Here is a 24,448-nt window from a genome sequence, read left to right as displayed (position 1 = left end):
TGTATCCATTAATTCTACGAACAACGTGTTCCAGCTTGAAATTAGATGACTTAGTCAACTTAGCAACCCTAAATTACATGTTTACTTCAAAGTCATACCATAGAAACGGAATTACAAACGTAAAAGTCTTATGTTCATATATAATTGTTACATACAGCAAGAATTAATGGAAATAAAGGTTACAATCAAATAAGCTGCAAGGGACAAGTAGGTGAGGCACACGATTTGCCAACCAAGGACCATTTATGTAATTTTATCTGTAGATTATTATCAAAATGTAAATTCATTAATATAGGGTAAAAGTTTATTTGTATAAAAATGTAAAATATGTTATTGTTATTTGTATTTTGTCGAAAAAAATGTTACACGTGGCATATGTGAATTTATAAGTCGGTTATGTTTTTGAAGAAAGTTAGTAGTGAAAAAGGGTATTAACCAAAGAGATGGTCCGATCCACCCCATCAAGCTTTCTGAGTTTATTTCATTCACTTCTCCGACACGACAACAGCATCACTGATTCACTTCCGCAGTTCTGCTTCGCTCTCGTATATCGTCTCCTCTAGCCGGCGCCGACTGCACATCCTTCTGCCTACGGCTCCGGAAACGCCTATTACATTGTGGTATATTTCAGTTTTCACCGATAGAAATTAAATATCGCCCTTTTCTAACATAATACGAATTTCTTTTCTTGCTATAGATGGCGTAATCTGTAGTATTTTCTATGCCATGTGTACATAAACGGCTGGATTGAAATTTCATATATGATCATTGTTTAGTATGCAGTCCAGGTGTTTGATGAAATGTCTGAAAAAATTAATTCACTTCTATGGGAATTTTTTAAACTTGTATGTTAAGTTTCAGTCAACTTTGGTCCAGGTAGAAGGTAGAATGGATGTTTTTATAAAATCTTCGGTTCCACTTTTTTCATTTTAACAGTCAAAGAAAGGCGTAAAACAGGAAACGAAGGTGGGTTGATTTCTTGTTCCTTTAAGTGAATAATAGAATAGTTTTTTGTTTGGGAATCGATCTCTGCTCATTACTGTGGATTTGATTTGATAACATAAATGAAATGAGGAATACATGTATTCTTTTCATGTGGAAATCTGATTTATGATTAATTCCTTGAACTTCTAGTGGATTGGTGTAATACAAATCCATTATAGCCGCCACATTACCTTTGATTTGGTACAGAAAAATATTATTTCTACATCTCATGATCACACCCCTTATTGCCTTATACTATAGGAAGCAAGCAAAAGATGGAAACAAATAATTCATGTTATGATAGCTAGCAAGAAATACTAATTCACTGATAGGTATATGTTTAAGTTATGAATTAACATACAACTTTGTTGACAGACATTTTTTATTTCGGTTGAAATGGTGGGAAAAACCAATTCAGTTTGTACATTAAGAAAATCTAGAATGCTACTGAATCAGAATCATTTCCAATTCAGTATCTTGATTATAGTTAGATTAACGCTTCTAATTAAAAAGCAACATCAGGTTGAATGATTCATTTTGTAAGCATCATGTTTCTAGGAAACTTTCAAGACGATTATGACCCTAAAACATCATTATCCTTACATAGTTGTATTTCAATAATGTGTTGTGTGTAATATTATTTGTGATTAATTTCATGCAAAAGTTATCCAATTTGTCACAAACATTTTCTGTTCATAGTAATTGTTATAATGCTTAATCTGATCTACATTTCTTTTCAAGAACTTTGAAGTATGGATTTTTATTTTAAAGGTATCCCATCTAACATCCAAAGTCAAAATCTGTTTGTTGACTTTGATAGAGTTGAAAGAATGGCCTTCAGAGTGGTTGGTAGGAGATTATTGAGGAGCAAGCTATTACCCATGTTCACTCCTGCTTCTACATTGCATTCACATGCCACTAGCTTTGGTAATTCAACCTTTCTGTATTATTTATTATTTCTGATGAATCTACGTATTATTTTTATAATGAAATGATAATCCCCTGTATTGGTGTCTTAATACACTGCAGGATTTAAAGAAGTAAATGAAGAAGAAAAAAGCCAACTGGTTGGGAATGTCTTCACCAAGGTTGCATCAAATTATGACATCATGAATGATTTGATGAGTGGTGGATTGCATAGGTTGTGGAAAGATAGGTAAATAGTAACGCTTTTTACTTCTTTTTTTAAATATTCCCTCATTTGTCTATTAGGGTTTTTTTTTTTAATGTTTGTACATTTTTCAGACTGGTTTCAAAATTGAGTCCGTTTCCTGGGATGAAGCATCTTGATGTAGCTGGTGGGACAGGTTAGTTTGTCTCTTTGTATTTGTTATTTGGCATCACTTCATGACAAAAGGGTAAAACGGTCATTTGCTCATAATCAGAAGGTTCATTTAGTCCGAAAAAAAAAGAATCACTCTTTGTTTATACAACACTTTCCCCATACAAACATCATTTATCCATTCACCACTTTATCTATTCTACACATCACTTAATGGAAACAAAAAGACAAAAACGCCCTAACCTTTTACATACAGGTGATGTTGCTTTTAGGATTCTAGAAACAATCAACAGTGTTAATCGCAGAGCCATAGAAGACACACTTGAAGATGATTTGCAGAGAGAAACTCAGATTTATGTTTGTGATATCAATCCAAATATGTTGGATGTTGGTAAAAAACGAGCCCAACAAAGAGGTAACTAACTAACTATTGTTTAAGTGGTAAAATTGTAATTTTATCACCCATAAAGACATAAGTTTAATTTTTTTTTTTTTACCAAATTTATGTAGGGCTTGGAGATCAGGGGTCTCTCATATGGGTTGAGGGAGATGCAGAAAAACTCAATTTTGAAGATGATTCAATGGATGGTTACACTATTGCTTTTGGTATTAGGAATGTTACACACATAGAAAAGGTTCTTGCTGAAGCATATAGGTACTTTCTAAATTTCTTTCATAAACAAAACACACTTGGGAAAAAAAAAGTTTTATAAATATATATTTTTTTTTATCAGGATACTCAAGAAAGGAGGGAGATTCCTTTGTCTTGAACTCAGCCATGTTGAAGCTCCAGTTTTCAAGCAACTGTTAGTATTCTTTGAACTTGTACTTGAGTGTTTATGATATCATTATTTGTTTATTTTATTAATCGTGTTTGTTTTCTTTTTTGGATACAGGTATGATTACTATTCATTCTCGGTTATTCCAGTTGTAGGAGAGTTAGTTGCAGGAGATCGTGATTCTTATCAGTATTTGGTTGAAAGTGTTAGGCGTTTTCCTCCTCAGGTATGTTTCATGGTTTGACTTAGTGTTGACCCTAGCAACCTTAATGAAAACAAAAAAAAAAAAATGTTGTTAAGGTTTGGTGTAATTGATTTGCAGGAGGTGTTTGCTTCAATGATTGCGGATGCTGGATTTCAAAAGGTGGAGTATGAGAATCTTGTGGGAGGAGTGGTGGCAATCCATTCTGGGGTGAAGTTTTAGATGCTTATTTCTTTCTAGATTCTAATTCAAATTTATTTCAAGTTAATAAGATGGAGTTGCTAAAGATTTAGCTTCAATTTGTTTGTTCAACACTTTGAATATGTAAAAGAAAGTTAGACACTGTTCCATGTGGCCTAACAGTAGTATCAGGAGTTGTTGGAAAGGTGTTCTTCAGTTAATAGGTTGAGGGTTAAAATCATGTGTGAGAGAAATGCGTAGATACAGGAGGATTGCATTGACACAGTAAGATTAATGTTTGTGGTCAATGTTACAAGAATCTTCGTGGTTGCGTAATTAGAACACTGAACTAATAATTAAGTAATAAAGTTAATATGAATTATGATATGTATGTCTATGATTTTAAGTCATGTAAAATGTTGATACAAGACTCTTTCAGGATATGGCTTTCAAGAAATCTGATTTTTGGGATTATAATTAAATAATAGATTCCAATGAGGATGGAGAATTCTGTTTAAGTGGTGTTTGGGGTTTGGGATATATATATATATATATATATATATATATATATATATATATATATATATATATATATATATATATATATATATATATATACACGTTCACTCGATAGTAAAAATTAATTAATCATTTAATCGATAGTCATACCATTAAAAAGTGGTACACATAACTATAGTATTATAAAAATAGATATTAATGACGTAATAGCTCAATTCATACTATAACATTATAAAAATAGACATCCAGGTAATACATTAACCATTAAATTTAACCACACAACTATTTGATTATCTAATTTATTGAAGGTGCGTCATCTATTGGTTCCATCCGAATGAGAAATGCCCAATAAAGTGATGCTCGTGTTACCTCTTCCGGTATTTTGTAATCAAATATTTGAATTTGGATTTGGCATTGTTATGAATAATTGTTACTGTTTATGCAATCGAGATCAATGTTTATGTTATCAAAATTTATGCTTATGTTATCGTATTTCAAAAATCACACCAATCATTTTTAGCATGTATAACCTGGTTCGGAATATGACATATGCCTTGAAACGTCGACAAAATTTGTTTCTAGAATCTAACATATTTATTGTATAATATAGTACATGCCTGAGTAGATTGACTAGATGGAAAGTACTACAGGACATAAAGTGGTCTAGATTTTGACCCTAACTTTATTTTATATTTATCGTCTAATTCAAATACTATATAAAGTGTTGTAAATCTTTTATTCACTCTAATATTCTCTCACTTTTATAAGATTGAGTTCATCTCAAGATGGTGGTTTTTGGTATTGTGAAGAGAAAGATTGTTATATTTGTTTTGATCTTAATCCATTTCATGATGTCAATCCAAATCATTTAGGATTTTATCGGATGAACTACTATCAACTATATATATATATATATATATATATATATATATATATATATATATATATATATATATATATATATATATATATATATATATATATATATATATATATATATATATATATATATATATATATATATATATATATAGAGGTTAAGATTCATTTGAGATCATTCTAATTTTGTGAGACCGTGAGACCAAATCTAAAAATAATTTTAAAATACAAAATAAATGGAAAAATCCAAAAATTCTTTTTTTTAATATTATTTTCGGAACTTGAATTAACTAAAAAAATCCCGTTTTTTTTTAAATACGTGAAATATTCTAATAGAATATTCTAAAAATATTATTTTAAAATGCAAAATAAATAGAAAAATCTCAAAATTCTTTTTTTAAAGATTATTTTCGGAACTTGAATTAACTAAAAATAATAAAAAAAAATTCCGTTTTTTTTTTTGAAAAATACGTGAAATATTCTAATAGAATATTACACTGTACATATTCTAAAAAATAATTTTAAAATGCAAAATAAATGGAAAAATCCAAAAATTCTTTTTTTAAATATTATTTTCGGAACTTAAATTAACTAAAAAAATTAATAAAATTAAAAATAATTAAAAATAAATAAAATAAATAAAAAAATATGTCTCACGGTCTCACAAAATAAATAAAATAAATAAAAAAATGTGTCTCACAGTCTCACAAAAATAAATAATATATATATATATATATATATATATATATATATATATATATATATATATATATATATATATGTGAGAAATTAAATATCCTCCTACTTTTTATTCCTAAAAATGTTCATACCCAATTAAATGATGACATATGTCACATTTAATACTTATTTAATGATATTTAAGTATACTAAAATGACACATGTCATCATATAATTGGGTATGAACATTTTTAGGAATAAAAAGTAGGAGGATATTTAATTTCTCTCTCTCTTTCACTATATATATATATATATATATATATATATATATATATAGAGAGAGAGAGAGAGAGAGAGAGAGAGAGCTAGGTTCAACTATTCTAACTAATTATTATATATCTATCGTATGTTATGAGAATGATAAAGAAAATATGTTGTTTGATAATATAAATACGTTCAATTTTACATAACTATTGTCATTAACACACATTCTCACTAATTAAATCGTCTATAAGGTTATTATACACTTATTATTATTATTATTCTCATTTCTGTCAGAATGTTTTATTGGGTCGTATTCTGTCATAATGAAAATGAGTGAAAAACAATGTGTGAGAACAAAAAAGATTTAACGAGAATGCATGAAAATGACGATATTCTTGTAAGGTTGAACGTATTCGCATTGCTAAACAACTTATTCTCTTAGTAATTCTCATAGCATACGATAGATGTACAATAATTAGTTTGAATAAAATAACCTAAACATATATATATATAATATTTTCATTGCGATGAAAAGAGCTGATGAAGACAAATGAAATGAGTAGATACTTAATGAGTGTGTAAACATTCTCTTAGCAGACCTAAAGCAGGCCTAAAAGAAGACTACTATAAATAATGGATACTAAAATTTTTTAAATGGCAGAAAAATGGATTGGTAGTGTGAACACGAAGATTTGTGGGCTTATGACAGAACAAGACCATCTTAAAGATGTTATTCAATTTAGATAATGTTTTATTGATCACGGAAAAATGTATATGTTATAATTTATTGAAGTGTGGCCGAAAAATTAAGTTTGTAATCTATTTAAGGACAATGTAATAGGTTTGTAAGTTTTTTTAATCATTTTGTTATGAGTAATGAAAATGAAAAGTACTAGCATTTACGAAAATCATAACACGTTACGTATTAGTGTTCAAAATCACATTATGTATTGTCTTATATAAAATAATAATGTATACTTGAGAGTTGCATAAGTTCCAACCAAACAGTATGACTTCAAAGAATTTTATGTAGCCTTTCATTAATGTCATGTAATATCACTCTAGGCAACTCACTTTTGAAGTGTTGCACTTGCCCCACAAGCTTCGGTCTTTCCATTGAGTTAAAGAATTCTTATAATTGTATATCTTTAGACATTGTAATCAAGAGCGTTTGCATATTATAACGCACTAACTTTTATGTTCCTCGGTTTTCTGAAGGTTGTAATGAGATCCATAAATCCAACAATTGTTCTTGACATGTTGAAAATCACAAATGAATTATAATGCAGTGTTGTCAATAAGACACTATTGTCTAACTTTAACGTGCATTTGTTCTCATTCTATTGGCATGTGTAACACATTATTATTTTTTTGGAAACGACAAATGATTAAACGAAAGTCTACTCGCATATTTAAATTTAGCACCCCGGGTTTGAGCTCCTTTACAGGGCAAACTCAGCCCCCACAAGGGTTTCCAGGGAAAATTTCCTCACATGTGGCACAAGTTTATGAGGCACCCAAATTGGGTTTTGCAGGGACTGAACTCCCGATCTCTGACCCCACGTGGGTATTAAACCCGGTACCACATTAGTATATGTTGAAGATCGTGATAAAAAAATAGAAGTAAATCTTTTTTTAAACAAATGATATAGTTCAAAAATACTCAACTTTATAAAACATTTATTAGTTCATGAAGTTATCGACAACTAAAAACATCATAGAATAGTTTAAAATAATAGTTTTATCGTAGCTTGACTCACACCCATCTTTGAGAGTTTTATATGCTTCCATCTTCGATTTTAACACCCTGTCTGATTTCTCATCATTATTCGTCATCTTTATAATCTATTGTTTTAATTCTAAAAGTTCTATTAGGTTCGTCATTATCTCCTCATTTGTAAAACCTACTTCTTTTAAGTAACGTTCACACAAGTTGATCGGGTGCACCTACAAACTGATTCAAAATATTGCTTTGAATTTGGTATCGATTCGACAAAATTGGTCATATAAAAATCGCTCATACATATGTAAAAATAATGGAACACTTAATGACTACAAAAATGACAAGTAATAAAACATTACTATACACAATAAACACTCAAAGTATCATATTCTTCTTCGTATTTCATATTCTTCTTCACATTCTAGATTCTAGAATATAGTTTCAATATTTAACATGTTTTTGTGGGTTGCCTAATGTTGACTAAGCTACATACAAATTGTTGAAAGGCCTAATAAAGAATCCAAGAACAAAAAAAATTGAAAAAAAAATCACAATAAATTCTTGAGATATAAAACGATTAAAAATTATTCATCATATTCCGAACAACTTTCATCTTATTCCAGACAACCAAAATAGTTTGTATTTTTTATTAACATAAAGATACGGTTATTTTTTTGTTAATATCCAATATATATTCAAAATCTTTCACCTTAATTTTGATTATATTTTTGTAATTTACTTGAATATTTAGGTTTAAAAAAATGTAAACCAATAAATAACTCCTCCCTACATATCAAAAACCTCCCTCACACAGTCACACTTTGATACCTAAACCCTTCTTCCCAGCCGCTCAAGTTCTCCCCCGAACGCATCTTCTTCATCAAGGGTAATCAAAATTGCTGCATCTTCTCTGTTCTGTCTAATCGCTGGTACTTCTTGGTTCTCTGTCTAATCTGATTTTGACCCTTTTACCTGCATCTTCGCCGTTAGTTGTTGCTGGTTTAGTGAATATCATTCGCTGTCTCTGTTCTCAAAATTTTATGTGAATATTTCATGTTAATATCTCTCTGTTAACATGCTCTCTGTTCTCGCTTCTCCCTTTTGATTTTGTGCATATGTTTATGTTAAATTAGTAGTTCAGGAAACCTAATTTTGAATAAAAACCCTTTATATTGCATTACACAGCTGAGTAAAACCTCAACAGCACCCTCTTGTCGATCAGTAAAGTCGCCACCGCCGCATTCAGTCAAGATGTCGTCGAGGCCGGAGCTACAAGCACCACCGGAGATATTCTACGACGATGTTGAAGCTCGAAAATACACTTCATCCTCGCGTATAGTCGGAATTCAGGTATATTTTTATATGAATGCATATCTGTATGTATCCTGTTTCTGTATCTAATTATCCGGTTATGATGACACTTCTATTTGGTTTATATTTTCTCTCGTTTCTGCGTCAATGTTCTGAAATTTCTATTACAATTTGAAGGCGGAGCTTTCTGAAAGAGCACTAGAGCTTCTTGCGTTGCCTGATGATGATGTCCCTAGATTACTTCTTGACATTGGTAAATTCATGTTCTTTACTACATTTAGCGTGAATGTTGATAAGTTTACTCATGTCCAAGTACATGAAAATCTTTTAAGCTGATCCTTTTGGCCTAATTCTATGCAAGACATCTCATTTATAATTCTTGCATGGATATTTTTGTTAGTAATGAACTGATGCTGTTTTTAGTTATCTTTCTGAAATAATCACAGACTTGAGCTGTTCTTGGTCTCATCATTTGCAGGTTGTGGTTCTGGACTTAGTGGTGAAACAATATCTGAGCATGGACATGAATGGATTGGTCTAGATATATCAAAATCAATGCTTGGTATGCAATAATTTAGGTTTCATGTTCAAAAGCTTGAGAGGTGGATTTATCATCTATCTTATATATAATATGATTACCTAATCCAGATGTTGCTTTGGAGCGGGAGGCTGATGGTGATCTTATACTTGGAGACATGGGTCAGGGCCTTGGAATTCGGCCTGGAGTGATTGATGGTGCTATCAGTATCTCAGCTGTACAGGTTTATATCATCTTTCAAAGTCTGATCCATTTTTATTTGTATTACATTGCTCAATTTCTCAACAATTGATGCATCTAGATTACACATCTTGTTAAAAAGTGATTATTCCAACAGTTTGATTTGATTATATGCAGTGGTTGTGCAATGCTGATAAATCTTGTCATGAGCCTCGGTTGAGATTGAAGTATGTACAATTCCATTCTTTTTGTTCCCATATTGTTTGTTGTACATAATTTTTACTTCTTGAAAGTTGATAACTTCTTTTGGTATAAAAATCACTTCAAGTTGAAATAAAATGAAGTACAATTAGGCTTTGAATTTGGACCCTTGTGTATGTTTTTTCAGGGCATTCTTTGGATCACTTTATAGATGCTTGGGTAGGGGAGCTAGAGCTGTTTTCCAATTGTATCCTGAAAATAATGCTCAAAGAGAGCTAATTTTAAGTTATGCTATGCGTGCTGGATTTGCTGGTGGTGTAGTTATTGATTACCCTCACAGGTATTTTCTCATCTGTCATTTTTTATTAAAAACCAAACACAAGATTGGTGGTTTTATGTTGATGTTTAATATCCTAGCATACTTTGATTTTATAAAAGCTCAAAGAAAAGAAAAGAGTACCTTGTGCTGACTTGTGGGCCACCATCTATGAGCACCACCACACCAAATGCCAAAGGTGAAGATGAAAACATTTGTTCAGATGATGATGATGATGATGATGATGGTAGTGAAGATGAAGAGAACCAAACTGTAAGTCTTTTAAAATCCATATGTAAGTCTTTTTTTCTTGTTTTTTATTTCTGAAACTAAAAACTTTTAAAATGTTGGTTTTTTTGTAGGTGTGTATTTCAGATAGGCATAGGCCAAGAAAAAAGCAAAGAATAACAAAAAAAGGTAAGACAAAATCTTGGGTGTTACAGAAGAAAGAGAAGATGAGGAGCAAAGGAAATGTTGTGCCTCCTGATTCTAAGTACACTGCTCGAAAACGAAAGGCCCGCTTTTGATTTTTAGCTTCTTTTACATTGATTTTGTATTAAAGATGTGAAATTTTTTTTTTTTGTGTGTGTGTGTGTGAATCTTTCATTTCAAGGATTAGTGATTCTATAAGAATGTTATTTGTTTTTTCATAAACTATATTCATATTATCACCACCATTAATCCTAATGAAGTGGGTGTCATTGTGCAAAACTTTGTGTGTTCAATGTAGTGATTTTGTAAAAAGATGATATCAACATCAAACCTTTAGTGACAACAAATATAACAATTCATTACTTGAAAATAGAATTAACCCTTATTTTAATGATATTCATGTGACAGGAAAAAGAGAAACATTCATCTTCAGACTTCCCTAGCTAAAAACTCAATATCCAGACATCACAACCACAAACTTAAGACAAATAATTCAGGAATTTACAGCAGCATCACTATGCATAACGACTGTATCTATACAACATGTCGATTCATACTTCTATATTTTACCCACTTCCTAAAACACCCATGCTTCAAATACACTTTTTTTTCTCCATTTTCCAATTTCTCTACTTCACCAGTAATGTATTCAGCAGCACTTTATGATCCAGACACTTGAAACTCTACAAAAATAAAAAAATAAAAAACTTAATCCATGTCTTTATAGATATAAATATAGAAGGAGATGAGATAACAATTCACTCACCTTCACCATATAATTGTTCAAAGCGAGCAACAATATGTTTTCCATAAGTATATTTCTTCAATGAATTGAGATGAATCTTTATTCTACCAAGCAACACTTGATGTTGATCCGGTGTACACGTTTGAAGAACCTTCTGGATAACATAATTTGCAAATTGGTCCTTCACCATCGCCTACAACATCATCAAAATAAAAAACATCTATCAGATCATGATGTCTGCTCTGATACCATGTAAGATTTCTGAGATTTTAGATTTTAGATTTGCTTTGATACCATGTAAGAAACAGATATATACGTTCTTTCTTAAAAAAAAGCACTCACCAATAAATTATCGTTATTGTCACCAAGACCAATGATCTCTTCAATCAAGACTCCTCTTGTAGCAGAATCACCATATTCCAAACACTTCTCAATAACATTTGATGCAAATTTATGTTGACTTAGTTGTACAACATGTCCCTTCAACTTGTGTACAATTTGGTTTCTTTCCTCCGGTTTTCCCCTCTTTAACACATGCTACAAATTTCATAACAACTCAACTCAACTCATCTCACATGCATCATATATTATAGAAAGTGAGAATTTACCCTTATAAGCCTTAAGTTGTGGGCTTGTGGCCCACCAAATTTGGGCTTCGGGTGTTGTGTTACAAACTTTAAATTTACCAAATGGAAATTAAAAAACAAACCTGAGTTACATAATTGCCATATTGATCTTGTGCGAGAGTGTAAACAGACTCTAATATCTCATCAACAATAAATTGGCTTTGTAATTCATCTGTGGAGTGTTCTAGTACCCTCTATTAACAACAAGAAGGTTTAAAGATTTAGAGATTTAAATCAACAACATTATTTTAAATATTGTTATTGGAACAAAAAAAAACGAACCTGAATGACACGACATCCATACGGATGTGTTGAAAGGGATGCAACTTGACCACGAAAAGATGAGATTACAAATTTTATTTTCTCCATTGAAATACTTTCTATACATTTTTGTATCACATGATTTCCATTTTGATCACGAACACATCTTAAAACATGTCCATCTAGCTCACGAACAAGTTTTATTTTTTGTTCTAGCTCAATCACATCAAGGGCCTAACACAAATTCACCAAAATTATTAGATATAGTCCCTTTCAAATATCCCTTCGTGAGGGTATTTTAGAAATTTCACATAGGAAATACATTTACCTTTTGGATCACTCGGCAACCATACATTTGGAGACTTAAAGGCAATATCTGACCTTCAAGCTGGTTTACAAGCTCCCTTCTTTGCTCAGTACTTCCATACTCAAAAAACTGGAATACAACAAACTAATCATTAAAAGAAAATAAAGTATAAATTACACCTTTGGACAAGTGATTGATAGTGTTAGAATATAAAATTACGGAATTACCCCATGCATACCTTTTGAATAACATAGTTACCAAAAACATCAGTGATCAAACTAGAAGCATTAGGAAGAACTTCTTTAAATACAGATTCCTTCTCTTCAACACTACAAATTTCCAGCTTCTGTTGAATGAATCGACTTCCATGTTGATCACCACTGCATTTAAAAATTACAAAGATGCCATTATTTCATCTTAAAACCATAAAGAAAAGCTTTTTATAAACTTAAAAAACAACCCAAAGTCACAATTGTTACTAACCAGAATTCAACAATATGCCCAAAAATATCAGAAAGATCAAGCCTACGACCTTTCCCAGATTTCAATTCTTCAAGAAATGAATAGGTTTTAGGATCTTTAAAAACCTGATGTCCACCATAAGAGCCTGAAGGTGACCTCACTCCATTCCTCCCACTATGGAAACCGACCCCACCAATAGGGGATCCTGGGACAGGTGGACTAGCAAAATTCGAGGGTGGAAACTGTAAAATACCAGAATTTGTTGGGCTTCCAAAATAGTAAGGATTCATAGTATGAGTATCTATTCTTCTTGAATTCAAATTATGCCCCATGAGTCCTAAAGATTGTTGTTTTGGCATTATCTGATGATCATCTCCATGTGTAGAAGAAGCAATCTGCAAACTTTCAAGAAATGGAGGTTGAATTTGTAATCCTGGGTGCCCATAGAACTTGTTGAAATGTTGCAAATTAACACCAGAGGTTTGACTTTGATTTTGACCAATGAAGCTTTGAGATGCAGTGATATCGAAAGGCATAGGGACATGAACAGGATTTGTAGGGAGGTATCCAGTTACATAAGGTGAAAGAGAAGGTTGATGATTAAAAGCATATCCGGTTACGTATTGTTGAGGAGGGAAGTATCCAGATTGAATCATATTCGGGTAAACAGGATTACCCGTCATCATATATGAACCCGATCCATATGGCGACTGTGAAGTCACTGAATTTGAAGGAGTTTGAAGATATTGGTTCATGTTAATGTAGGTTTGATGTTGTGGGCCCGGCCCGTATACTTGAAACATTGTTCTTCGGTCTCTTTGACTTTGACTTTCTGCATTCGGAAGATTGTCTTGTGAATGATTAATTGAAGTTGTGTTAATGGAAGATGGAGGGGGGTTTGAATACAAAAGTCGCCCCGTATCATGATCATTTGTTTCCTCTGTTTCTTCCTGTATGGAATTAGACAGTTATATTATGAATTATGATTAAACTCAGAGAGAAACAGAAATCAGTTTTGTTTCTATGAAAAATTCGAAGATACCTGTTTTGGTGATCGATCATCGTCTGATTCTTCTTTATGGGTGGAAAGATTACTCTGATTTGGGCGGAAAGAATCATCAAAAGATGTCGGTCTTTGATTATTTCCTACAAACAGATGTCTATTTTCATCTGAGATTAGAGGTTGAGGGAGTCTAGGGTTTAAATTGACGTGGTTCGAGTAATACGCAATGTAAGAAGGATCCGCGCGAAGCTGTTCTTCAGATTCAGACATATTTTGAGAAATTTTATGTCTCGACATGAAGTTTTCAATGGCGGCAAATGAACCTTCCATGCTTGGAGGAGCACTTCCGCTTCGATTGGGAGGTGAAGTTTTCTGTTTTTCTTGAAAATTTTGAGCTTTCAAGAGTAATCCCAGGTCCTCGATGTTCATGTTCGTAGATTGTTTCCCGAATGCATCCATGATTCTGATTGGGCTTTCGGTGGTCATTTCAACTGGAAGGATTGAAATTCTCCCACTTTTTGTGATTCAAACCGTCGAAATCATCCCATTTTTTTGTCTGAAAAGTTGCAGAACCACGACTGTGATCGAAAATAAAGGTAACATTTTGAAGGAGAAGACACTCAATTAGCACAAAGCTCGATAATCTATTTATATTTTAGTTTCATTAGCTTCAAATTCTCAGAAAGTAAACAAAATCAACAAAAACTATATCACTTCCGTTAAGTTCAAATCAAGAAAACTGGAAAACCCATATACCAGAAAACGAAAAGATACAAACATGACGAACTAAGAACTCTTTCTGATCAGTATAAACACAAGATTCTTTAATTTAGGGAAAAACACATAAAAAACCATGCAAACGAAAGAAGGAGATATAATCTTTATCGAGTAACAGCAATCAACAAGAAGTAAACTCAAATTCATGGAACCCTAAAACCAAAATCAGTTAAAGAATTGAGAAAACAGTGAAATAAAGAAGATTGTCACCTGGGTTTTGTCTAAAACAGGTGCATATTCAGTCTTGAAAACCCTAGATTCTGTAGAATAGCTGCTGGTGATCAGAGAAGAAAAAAGGGGTGTTGAAAATGAAATGGGGTGGGGCTTTGGGGACATTTAGAGGTCATAAAAGGTGAAAAAAGTGCTAATTCCAATCTCTAGTTTTGTATTTTGCATCCAAAGGTAATGCAAATAATGCCAGAAGAAGGAAGAAAACGACAAGAGAGTAACCTGCCATAGAGGTTTTTGGTTAGAAAAATGGGAATCAGATTATTCATTAGATGCTGTAGTCAGCAAACCAAGGAGCAGATATACACTCAACCTTCTTCTTTTTTTCTATATCAAAAAATTATTATTATAAGTCTTAAAATAGCAAGAGGAAAAGGGAAATAAACTATTTTTCCTATGTTTTTCTAGGATAATAATAATATGTCAATGGACAAGTGTCAACATTACTTTGCTCTCTTTGTGTGTCTAAACTTGTATACAAATTATTAATTTAAATTATAATATGAAAGCTTATACCATAGTATATTATTTTGGTATATGTTATATGTATTAAGCTTTACTTAATTAAAGCAGTAGAAGGATCATTTTCAGTCTAGATAAAAGCTTAAACTTGGATTTTCATTTATTTTTAGAACTTGTGAATTTATGAAAATGATATAATAGAGACAAATTGATGTTATGCGTAATAAATAAATTATTTTTATTTGAATACAAATATACTATTTAAAATTGAAAAGGATAATTTATTAGAATAAAAAAATACGAATATACTAGTTTTGATATGAAAAGGAAAGTTTGGATTAATTTACAGGTAAATGCATTATCATATTGACAAAATGTGGTATCCCAAGATAATTTTAATCATTATGACATTTGGCCAATACCTAACTTGCTAACACCTATCCCTGTTACTCTATTCTAAATTGCTCTACAATCTAAGAGCATCTTCAATATTTACTCTTTTTTTCTAAAAACATAGAGTAAATTACAGTTTTGGTCCCTTTAGTTTAGTTAAATTTGCAGGTTCAATTTTTGAATATTTAACAAGATTACATTCCAATGCTTCAAAGAAATTGGATTGTCCTTATTTGAATATATATATATATATATATATATATATATATATATATATATAGAGAGAGAGAGAGAGAGAGAGTTAGGTTCAAATGTTTTCACTATCTATTATGTTGCATGTATGATTGATTCTGGATCAATCATTTTAGTTATTTTAAAATAACTAAAATGACTAAAATGATTGGTCCAGAATCAATCATACATGCATACAATAGATAGTGAAAACAAAATAACCTAAGGTCCCGTTTGATAGTTTCTGTCTGGAAAAGTATTGTCCGGTAAAGTGCTGTCTGGGAAAGTTTTCTGACTGGGAAAGAAACCATGTTGTTTGATTGTACATCTGACTGACCGTGCTGAATGATGAAAAAAAATAATTCAATAAAAATAAATTTAAAGAAAAGGTTATTTAAAAAAATTAATAATTCAATAAAGAAAGAAAGATGCGGAGTTTAGTGTATAATTGTCTTTCCAGCCCATTCAGCCAGAAAGATATGATTTTGGGGCTTTCTGTGAAAGACATATCTTACCGGGAAAGACCCCTTCTTTTGTGCAAATCAAACAGTCTTTCCGGTCCATTCAGCCAGAAAGATCTATTTGGACCTGAAAAGATGCGTATCAAACGGGGCCTAACCCTATATATATATATATATATATATATATATATATATATATATATATATATATATATATATATATATAGAGAGAGAGAGAGAGAGAGAGAGAGGATGGTTCAATTGAGAAAAAAAATAGGTTGAGAATGGGGGAATCATTCTCAACCACTCATTTATTTTTGCCGCAAAAACCTCCGTCGTACAAGCGGAAATGGGAAAGGAATAGACATGTGTTTTCCAACAAAACATGTTTCCTTAAATTATGCTAAGCTTTACCTTAATTTATACAAAAACATAGTTTTTTCGGTTTTTTTAATTTTTAAGAAGCTATTTTTATCGAAAAATGATTTTAAATATACCAAAATTCATGATTTTCTATTGGGTAAATGGCACAAAAAACACTCTTTTTATACAGAAATTCGATTTTGATACCGTGTTTTTTTTGTGTCAATTTTGACACTGTGTTTTCCAATTTGTTACAATTCTGACCACTTGACCGGTTAACCAGGTTACATGCTTACGTGGCATGATGACGTGGCAGTTTTGATGACGTGACATGCTGACATGATATGCTGACGTGTCAAAATTGATTTTTTTTCCACAAAAAACACTAAGTTCACTTTTTTCGATTTTGACACTAAGTTTAATTTTTTATTTCAATTTTGACACTATGTTTTTTTTGTTCCAATCGAACATCATTTATCAAATTTTGTTCAATTTTGTCTATTTTCCATTTGAAACCATATAAATATATTTTTTTATTACATTTTAAACCGTATAAACATATTTTTTTTCGTTTAAAAACCATATTTTTTATTTAAATACAAGGTGTTTTTTTTCTTGCATTCAAAGCATTAGTTATATAATGAGAATCAAACTAACCATAAGTTTCTAATAAGATGTAAAAATTTGATGGGTTGTAGACTTGATATCCGAGTTTTGATCGACCACACGCCTCCAAACCTCCAAACACATTTTAAAGTTGCATATTTAATAAAAAAAATACAATTTTTATATAACTAATACATATTTATACATAAAAATATGGTTTGAGTGTAAAAAAAATGAATTTATACAAAACTATGGTTTTTAAATGAAAAAAAACATATTTATACAGTTTAAATGTATTAAAAAAATATTTATACGGTTTCAAATAGAAAATTGTCAACATTGAACAAAATTGGAAAAAATGATGTTCGATTTGGAACAAAAAAATATAGTGTCAAAGTTGAAAGAAAAAGTTAAACTTAATGTCAAAATCGAAAAAAAAATGAAAACTTAGTGTTTTTTGTGAGAAAAAAAATTCAATTTTGACACGTCAACATATCATGCCATCATGCCACGTCATCAAAACTGACACGTCATCATGCCACTTCAGCATACTACCTGGTTAACCAGTCAAGTGGTCAAAATTGTAAAAAATTAGAGAACATAGTGTCAAAATTGACACAAAAAAAAAACACGGTGTCAAAATCGATTTTCTGTGTAAAAATAGTGTTTTTTGTGCCATTTACCCTTTTTTATTCTCTACAAATAGACATCCATATTGATATCGTTTTAAGATAAAATAAAAAAATATATATTTTTTTATATTTTCAGCTATCGTTATTCATAAGTGAATAAAAATGAATCAGGTTTTTACTACAGTACATTCGTTATTCACTTATGAATACAAACTATGATTAATTTTTTTTACAATTTAAGTATCATTCATATATGAATATAGCATATAATAAACATAGTATATTCATATTTAAATATTAGACAATGCATTCACTTGTAAATATTACATAGTTTATTCATTTGTGAATATTAGATGGTATATTCACTTATGAATATTATATAATATTTTCATATTTAAATATTATGTAGTATTACATGGTATATCACATGTAAATATTACATAGTATATTCACTTGTGAATATTAGATGATATATTCACTTATAAATATTACACAGTATATTCACATATGAATATTACAAGGTATTTTCACAAATATATATAATTTTTATATGTTATTCATATATGAATAACATACAGACTTGCATATTTGTTTTTTTGTTTTAATAATCATATACTGATTCAGGTGAGAAAACATATTCATATATGAATATAACGTGGTAATTTAGTTTATGCATTTCATCAAACAGTTGGAGTGCATACAATTTAACTTTTTTAAAAATGTTAAAAACATGATACTTTGACTATTTAAATCTTACAAAATAGTAGATTGATAGAGAATTATATGAAATTGTTAAAAAAAAACGATTTGATCTTTTTCTAACCTCAATTTTGAAGTTTTATTTGATAATCGATGTTGAATGAATGATATGAAGTGGATTTTTTGTTGATTATCGATGATGTTGATCTAATGACGTTGGGAGTATAATTAATCGTAGATGTTGAAGATCTGATCGTATTCAAGCAGAATTGAAGGTTGGATTAAAAGAACCAAAAATGAATTTTTGTTGTTAACTGTTGAATCGTGTTGATAAACATGTTATTGACGAAGATCGATGATTGATTAGCACTGGATGATGTTGATGATGGTTTAATTGAAGAAATCTGAGTGATTGTTGAAGGTTGGAGGAGAAATTTGGATGATGAATGATCGATTACAGTTGCGTATTTGAGATTGAAGTTATTATCATATTTACAAGTTTGTCACCGTATCTTTTTATGCTTAGAATAAATGAGTGGTTGAGAATGATTCCCTCATTCTCAACCTTTTTTATTTTCTCAATTGAACACCTCTCTCTCTCTCTCTCTCTCTCTATATATATATATATATATATATATATATATATATATATATATATATCCTCCCTAATAAATAAAAAACTTTTTGCCACATGTTACACTCTTATTGGTTTGCTCACATGTCATGTTGTGGTTATTTTCAATTAATTTATTTTCCACATGACATTTTTTGGTTTTTTTCATTTTATTAACTAGTTTATAACCCGTGAGAACCACGGTTATGGAGTCAATTAAACTTTCGTAGTAAAAAACTTAAAATTATTAACCAACTATTTCAAATAAATTATTAATTAAAAGATATTTTTTAGTTATATAAAATTATAATCGATGATTTAAATAAATACATGAAATTATATCACTTTATAATATATATATATATATATATATATATATATATATATATATATATATATATATATATATATATATATATATAAGGTGAATGTATTCATATTATCAAACAACATATAAGATTGAACGTATTTATATTATCAAACAACATATTTTCTTTGTCGTTCTTACAGAATAACACTGTTCACACGTCCGCACAATAGATGTTCATCCACACTTGAACCTAGCTATCTCTCTCTCTCTCTCTCTCTCTATATATATATATATATATATATATATATATATATATATATATATATAGAGAGAGAGAGAGAGAGAGAGTGTGAGAGAGGGAGGGAGAGCTAGGTTCAAGTGTGGATGAAGATCTATTATATATATATATATATATATATATATATATATATATATATATATATAGAGAGAGAGAGAGAGAGAGCTAGGTTCAAGTGTGGATGAAGATCTATTGTGTGGACGTGTGAACAGTGTGTAAGAATGACAAAGAAAATATGTTGTTTGATAATATGAATACGTTCAATCTTACATAATTATTGTCATTATCACACATTATCACTAATTAAATTGTCTATAAGGTTATTATAGACTTTTTATTATTATACTCATTCTGTCATAATGTTTACTGAGTCGTATTCTGTCAGAATGAAAATGAGTGAAAAACGATTTATGAGAACAAGAATGAATAAGAATTAGTAAAAATGCATGAAAATGACGATATTTTTGTAAGCTTGAACGTATTCGCATTACTAAACAATTTATTCTCTTGGTAATTCTCATAGAATCGCACTGTCTACACGTCCACACAATAATTGTTCATCCACATTATAACCTAGCCCTATCATCCTACCGGGATGGAATACCCTTTGCTACTGCTCAACATACATATATCACAGGTAACCTCCTACCAGCGTACATAAGGCAAGACCAACTACAGGTCTATATTCATAACCACTACTCAACTACCAGGGTACTGATCCAACAGAACTAGCCATCACTTAACTATCCATTCCTCTAGGATACTAAGCTAACAAGGCATATCCTCATATCATCATCCTATCTACCAGGATACTAGCAAGCATATCATCACATAAACATAACAAGCTCTAAAAAACAATTCAAAGGGTCGGCCTTGGTGCCTTAGACCCTTGAGTACAGTGAGGATAACTCACATGAAATGAAGAACCGAACCACGAAAGCTCACACCCGAAACACTGCTCCAAACTCCAACACCTATTGCCATCAATGGACCATTGACATAAATAACCAATTACCATAACACCCTTGAAGGTTAAAGTCAAAGTCCAGGCCAAAGTTAAACTTCATGACTGACTCTACTCACCGAGTCAACCCGTTGACTCGTCAAGTCCTTATACTCTGAAAACTCTTAGAACACGACTCAACTCGCCGAGTCACCCCAAGACTCGTCGAGTCCAACGATCTCCGAGTCCCATCCTGCTCAACTCACAGAGTCACCCCTCGACTCACGGATTCGAGGAACCAGAAGAGGTTAGGGTTCCACGACCAGACTCGCCGAGTCCAAGAACAGACTCGCAGAGTTGTTCTTCCAACTCTCCGAGTCCATGCTTATGTTCATACAACTCGCCGAGTACACCCATGTGACTCGTCGACTCTCTCCAACTCTCAATCCATACAGAGGCTTTTCGAGCCATGCAAGGGCTCCAATCCATAGATCCACTCTTCTACTGTCTAACCCTCACATAAAGTGGCAAACTTTACGTGAAACCAAGGAGATATAGGCCCAAAACACTCTAGGACTAGGTTTTATGACAAAGGGGCTTCACTAACAACTCTTAGACAGAAGCTTTTTGACATTTTGGACCATCACAAGCCTGGATCTAAAGTAACAACCTCAGATCTAAGCCTCCAACTCGAAATAGCTCTCTATCATACCAAAAATGCCCCAATCTCAAATGATAATAGATTTAGATGCAAAAGAGCCCAAGCAACAGATTATTACCTCCAATATATGCTCCAACTGAAGTAGATCCCGCATCAACACCACTCCTTTGCAGCAATCCTCTTGATCTTCAAGCCCCTTTCTAAGATTTCCTCCTCCAAAGCTCTATTCTCTTTATTAATGGAGGCTCACTCGATTCTAGGGTTTCTAGATCTCAAAAGGGTAGCAAAGAGGCTGAGGGTGGGTTATAATGTGCTTTATATAGGGCACAACCCCTAGGATTATGGTTTTCTCTCTTAAGCACCAACTCGTCGAGTCCAAGCCGCCGACTCGGCGAGTTGGCCACTTATTTTGCGACCCAGATCCTGCTCCAACTCGGCGAGTAAGAAGACCTACTCGTCGAGTCCCTTCTTTTATTTACACTTTTGGCCCTTCATTGAACTTCTGAAATTTCGGGATGTTACAGTAGGTCATGCGGAACTGGTTGTAGCAGGGAGGCAAGGAATGAAGGATGATGTCAATCGCCAGCTCTTCATCCAAGTTAACATTCAACTTTAGCAGACGATCAACATATCTCTGCATTTTTTGCAGATGGGCGGTAAGGGACTCTCCATTACCCATTTGGGTAGTGATCATCAAGGTGATGATCTCGTACCTTTCTTGCCTCGCACTTTGGTGGTACCAGTCCAGCAAGTCTTGATGCATCTCATAAGGATACATGTCCTCATAGGACTTTTGGAGTTCGGAAGTCATTGTCGCTAGCATGATGCAATGGACTTTCGTGGCATCACGCCCGTGGGCCTCAAAGGCAGCGATCTCTTCAGGAGTAGCAGTTTTCATGTCGATCTCCTTCGGCTCCTTATCAAGGACATACTCTTTGTCCTCGTTACGGGTGACCATTCTTATGTTACGGATCCAATCATTGAAATTGTTTCCGTTAAATATCACCCTCCCACACAAGTTCATGAGTGAGAATGAGCCGGAGGAACTCGAGCCGGAAGCGTTGTTGTTGTTCATGTTCGACATCTAAAAAGGAAAAGAACAAAGTTTGATTAGAAGTGAATCCCTAATTAAACACCCAAATGAGAAATTAGGTCTAGGATCCAACAACATTATTTACATATTAGAAAATGGATGCCGTAATCTAACATGCAAATAATTTGAAGGTAAGTGAATGACGATTCACTAATTCTCCACCATGAAAAACGAAAAAGAGATTAAGTTTTAAATGTATTGAAAACTCCTAGATTCTTTTGAGATTCATTGAACTTTTCAATGGCATGTTTAAATCTCGATATGCCCCTCTAGTTTGTAACTGGGATGTCGAGGATCATAAAGCGGGTGTGAATAACCATGCAAATGTACATGGTGCCCTCATTGTTACAGTCACCTATTCGATGTGTCGGTTAGCCACACACGCTCCATCGAACTATGACAAACAATGAGTCACCCTTTGCCACCTTTTCTTAGAACCCAATTAGTGTGCCGGTTAACCACACACGCTCCATTAACGTCTTAGCAAGGGTACAAAGTGTAATTTCATGGAATTGCATCAATTCATTTTTGCCTAAAGTAACTAAGATTGGGAATTTTTGTAAAGCTATTTAGTTACTTTTGTAATTCATTATACTTATTAATGAGAGAGGGTTGCCCTATCCTACCCGTTTGGCTAACGACCCTCCACCAATCAAGGAAGCAGTGGGTGAGAGTGGACACCCATTACATGACCATTTTAGGCCATAACCTGGTACCCCCCTTAGAGATTGGCTTCATGAATGAGGCCTACTAACGGTAAGACTAGCATTTTAAGTTATACATATATACATATTAATCTTGTAATATTATACTAGTATAGGGTGTATTTTAAACATTTCAAAATACTAGGGTTTTAATTAAATTTAAAATTTCTAAAATTTAAAAACTTTTAATTTTAAATTTTTAAATATTAAAACATTGGTTTAAAACTTTAATTTAATAATTATCCCAAAATTAAACTATTAATTTGAATTATTAAACCTTGAAGGATTATCTTGTTAAATTAAACAATTAATTTAACCTAACCCTTAAATCCCCTAAAAATTGAAAATTTGGAATGGGATAATTCAAAATCTTTAATTACCAAATTAAACAATTAAAGAGATAATCACAAGATATGGCAATATCCAAATCCCTAAAATTTAGGGATCTTATCTTGGGGAGGAGACAAATTTCGAAACCCTAGGGTTGGATAACCCTAAAATTCGAAATCTTGGAGGCTAAGGAAAGGGTTTGGGAAACCCTATCAAATTTCGAAATCTAGGGTTTAAGAACCCTAATTTCGAAAATCATGCCTCTAGGGTTTATTGGCTATAAAACCTAATATGTCAAATTCATACTTTTGTATAAAACTAATTGAAAACAAAACCAAATGCTCTGATACCACTGATGGGTTTTATACAATCCTATGTGTGCATGCAACCCTAGATACAGATCTATGTTTTCACGATTAGTTATACAATATTATGAACACAAAAGAAACCTAGCATGCTTCTAGTATTTTCGAAAATCACATAGAAGAATAGAACACATACCTCTTGTTGTTGTGTTGTAATAACAACTTGTATCTTGAATCTTCTTGTCTTTGAAAGCAAGTACCACAAGTGTAGTACCTCTAATGGCTCACAAACACCAAGAGCAAATGGAGAGGGGATAGGGAGAGAGAGAGAGAGAGAGAGGAGGTATAAAAATCGGCTCTAGGAACCCTAGGGATCAAGTGGCCGAATTTCTTATGCCAAGGGGTCTTTATATAGGTGTAGGAATTAGGGTTTTAGTCCTTATCCTTATCTGGTTTCTTAGCCACCA

General features: G+C 31.9%; 3 protein-coding genes across 8 annotated transcripts; 2 read left to right on the top strand and 1 right to left on the bottom strand.

Annotated features, from left to right (window-relative positions):
• Positions 1 to 408: 408 nt before the first annotated feature.
• Positions 409 to 3,746, top strand: LOC111897011 (2-methoxy-6-polyprenyl-1,4-benzoquinol methylase, mitochondrial). 4 transcript variants are annotated; one of them, XM_042897599.2, is made up of 11 exons: positions 409 to 620; positions 698 to 788; positions 877 to 966; positions 1,805 to 1,911; positions 2,014 to 2,140; positions 2,230 to 2,291; positions 2,523 to 2,681; positions 2,777 to 2,921; positions 3,001 to 3,072; positions 3,163 to 3,271; positions 3,368 to 3,746. In XM_042897599.2, the coding sequence occupies exons 4-11, from the start codon at positions 1,815 to 1,817 to the stop codon at positions 3,467 to 3,469; spliced, it is 873 nt and encodes a 290-aa protein (XP_042753533.1). In that variant the 5' UTR covers positions 409 to 620; positions 698 to 788; positions 877 to 966; positions 1,805 to 1,814; the 3' UTR covers positions 3,470 to 3,746. The 4 variants fall into 4 exon arrangements, with proteins under 4 accessions (XP_042753533.1, XP_023748772.1, XP_023748757.1 ...); XM_023893004.3 differs by lacking the exon at positions 698 to 788; XM_023892989.3 differs by lacking the exons at positions 698 to 788; positions 877 to 966.
• A 4,475-nt stretch (positions 3,747 to 8,221) lies between these two features.
• On the top strand, positions 8,222 to 10,690 carry LOC111896995 (18S rRNA (guanine-N(7))-methyltransferase RID2). 2 transcript variants are annotated; one of them, XM_023892980.3, is made up of 9 exons: positions 8,222 to 8,376; positions 8,676 to 8,840; positions 8,979 to 9,054; positions 9,280 to 9,363; positions 9,450 to 9,562; positions 9,697 to 9,746; positions 9,908 to 10,060; positions 10,159 to 10,309; positions 10,399 to 10,690. In XM_023892980.3, exons 2-9 carry the CDS (start codon positions 8,742 to 8,744, stop codon positions 10,561 to 10,563), a joined length of 891 nt encoding a protein of 296 aa, XP_023748748.1. In that variant the 5' UTR covers positions 8,222 to 8,376; positions 8,676 to 8,741; the 3' UTR covers positions 10,564 to 10,690. The 2 variants fall into 2 exon arrangements, with proteins under 2 accessions (XP_023748748.1, XP_023748742.1); XM_023892974.3 differs by having other exon boundaries at positions 8,260 to 8,419.
• A 127-nt stretch (positions 10,691 to 10,817) lies between these two features.
• Positions 10,818 to 15,076, bottom strand: LOC111896979 (pumilio homolog 5). 2 transcript variants are annotated; one of them, XM_023892958.3, is made up of 10 exons: positions 14,860 to 15,076; positions 13,912 to 14,450; positions 12,891 to 13,819; positions 12,646 to 12,787; positions 12,429 to 12,536; positions 12,122 to 12,334; positions 11,923 to 12,033; positions 11,556 to 11,750; positions 11,235 to 11,406; positions 10,818 to 11,151 (listed from the first exon to the last, which is right to left on the bottom strand). In XM_023892958.3, the coding sequence occupies exons 2-10, from the start codon at positions 14,356 to 14,358 to the stop codon at positions 11,129 to 11,131; spliced, it is 2,340 nt and encodes a 779-aa protein (XP_023748726.1). In that variant the 5' UTR covers positions 14,359 to 14,450; positions 14,860 to 15,076; the 3' UTR covers positions 10,818 to 11,128. The 2 variants fall into 2 exon arrangements, with proteins under 2 accessions (XP_023748726.1, XP_023748733.1); XM_023892965.3 differs by having other exon boundaries at positions 13,912 to 14,428.
• Between the last annotated feature and the right edge of the window lie 9,372 nt (positions 15,077 to 24,448).

This window comes from Lactuca sativa, chromosome 8 (genome assembly GCF_002870075.4).
Source record: "Lactuca sativa cultivar Salinas chromosome 8, Lsat_Salinas_v11, whole genome shotgun sequence".
In the NCBI taxonomy this organism is placed as follows: Eukaryota; Viridiplantae; Streptophyta; class Magnoliopsida; order Asterales; family Asteraceae; genus Lactuca; species Lactuca sativa.
This window is presented reverse-complemented; position numbering and strand designations above follow the sequence as displayed.

Excerpts from the sequence above, each read along its gene's own strand:
- LOC111897011 (XM_023892989.3), top strand. The coding sequence starts at position 1,815 with ATGGCCTTCAGAGTGGTTGGTAGGAGATTATTGAGGAGCAAGCTATTA. Across the intron at positions 2,141-2,229 it reads CATAGGTTGTGGAAAGATAG|ACTGGTTTCAAAATTGAGTC; the intron begins GTAAATAGTAAC and ends TACATTTTTCAG. Across the intron at positions 3,073-3,162 it reads GCTCCAGTTTTCAAGCAACT|GTATGATTACTATTCATTCT; the intron begins GTTAGTATTCTT and ends TTTTGGATACAG.
- LOC111896995 (XM_023892980.3), top strand. The coding sequence starts at position 8,742 with ATGTCGTCGAGGCCGGAGCTACAAGCACCACCGGAGATATTCTACGAC. Across the intron at positions 9,563-9,696 it reads TCAGTATCTCAGCTGTACAG|TGGTTGTGCAATGCTGATAA; the intron begins GTTTATATCATC and ends GATTATATGCAG. Across the intron at positions 9,747-9,907 it reads GAGCCTCGGTTGAGATTGAA|GGCATTCTTTGGATCACTTT; the intron begins GTATGTACAATT and ends ATGTTTTTTCAG.
- LOC111896979 (XM_023892958.3), bottom strand. The coding sequence starts at position 14,358 with ATGACCACCGAAAGCCCAATCAGAATCATGGATGCATTCGGGAAACAA. Across the intron at positions 11,407-11,555 it reads ACAATAACGATAATTTATTG|GCGATGGTGAAGGACCAATT; the intron begins GTGAGTGCTTTT and ends ATGATGTTGTAG. Across the intron at positions 11,152-11,234 it reads TGAACAATTATATGGTGAAG|AGTTTCAAGTGTCTGGATCA; the intron begins GTGAGTGAATTG and ends TTATTTTTGTAG.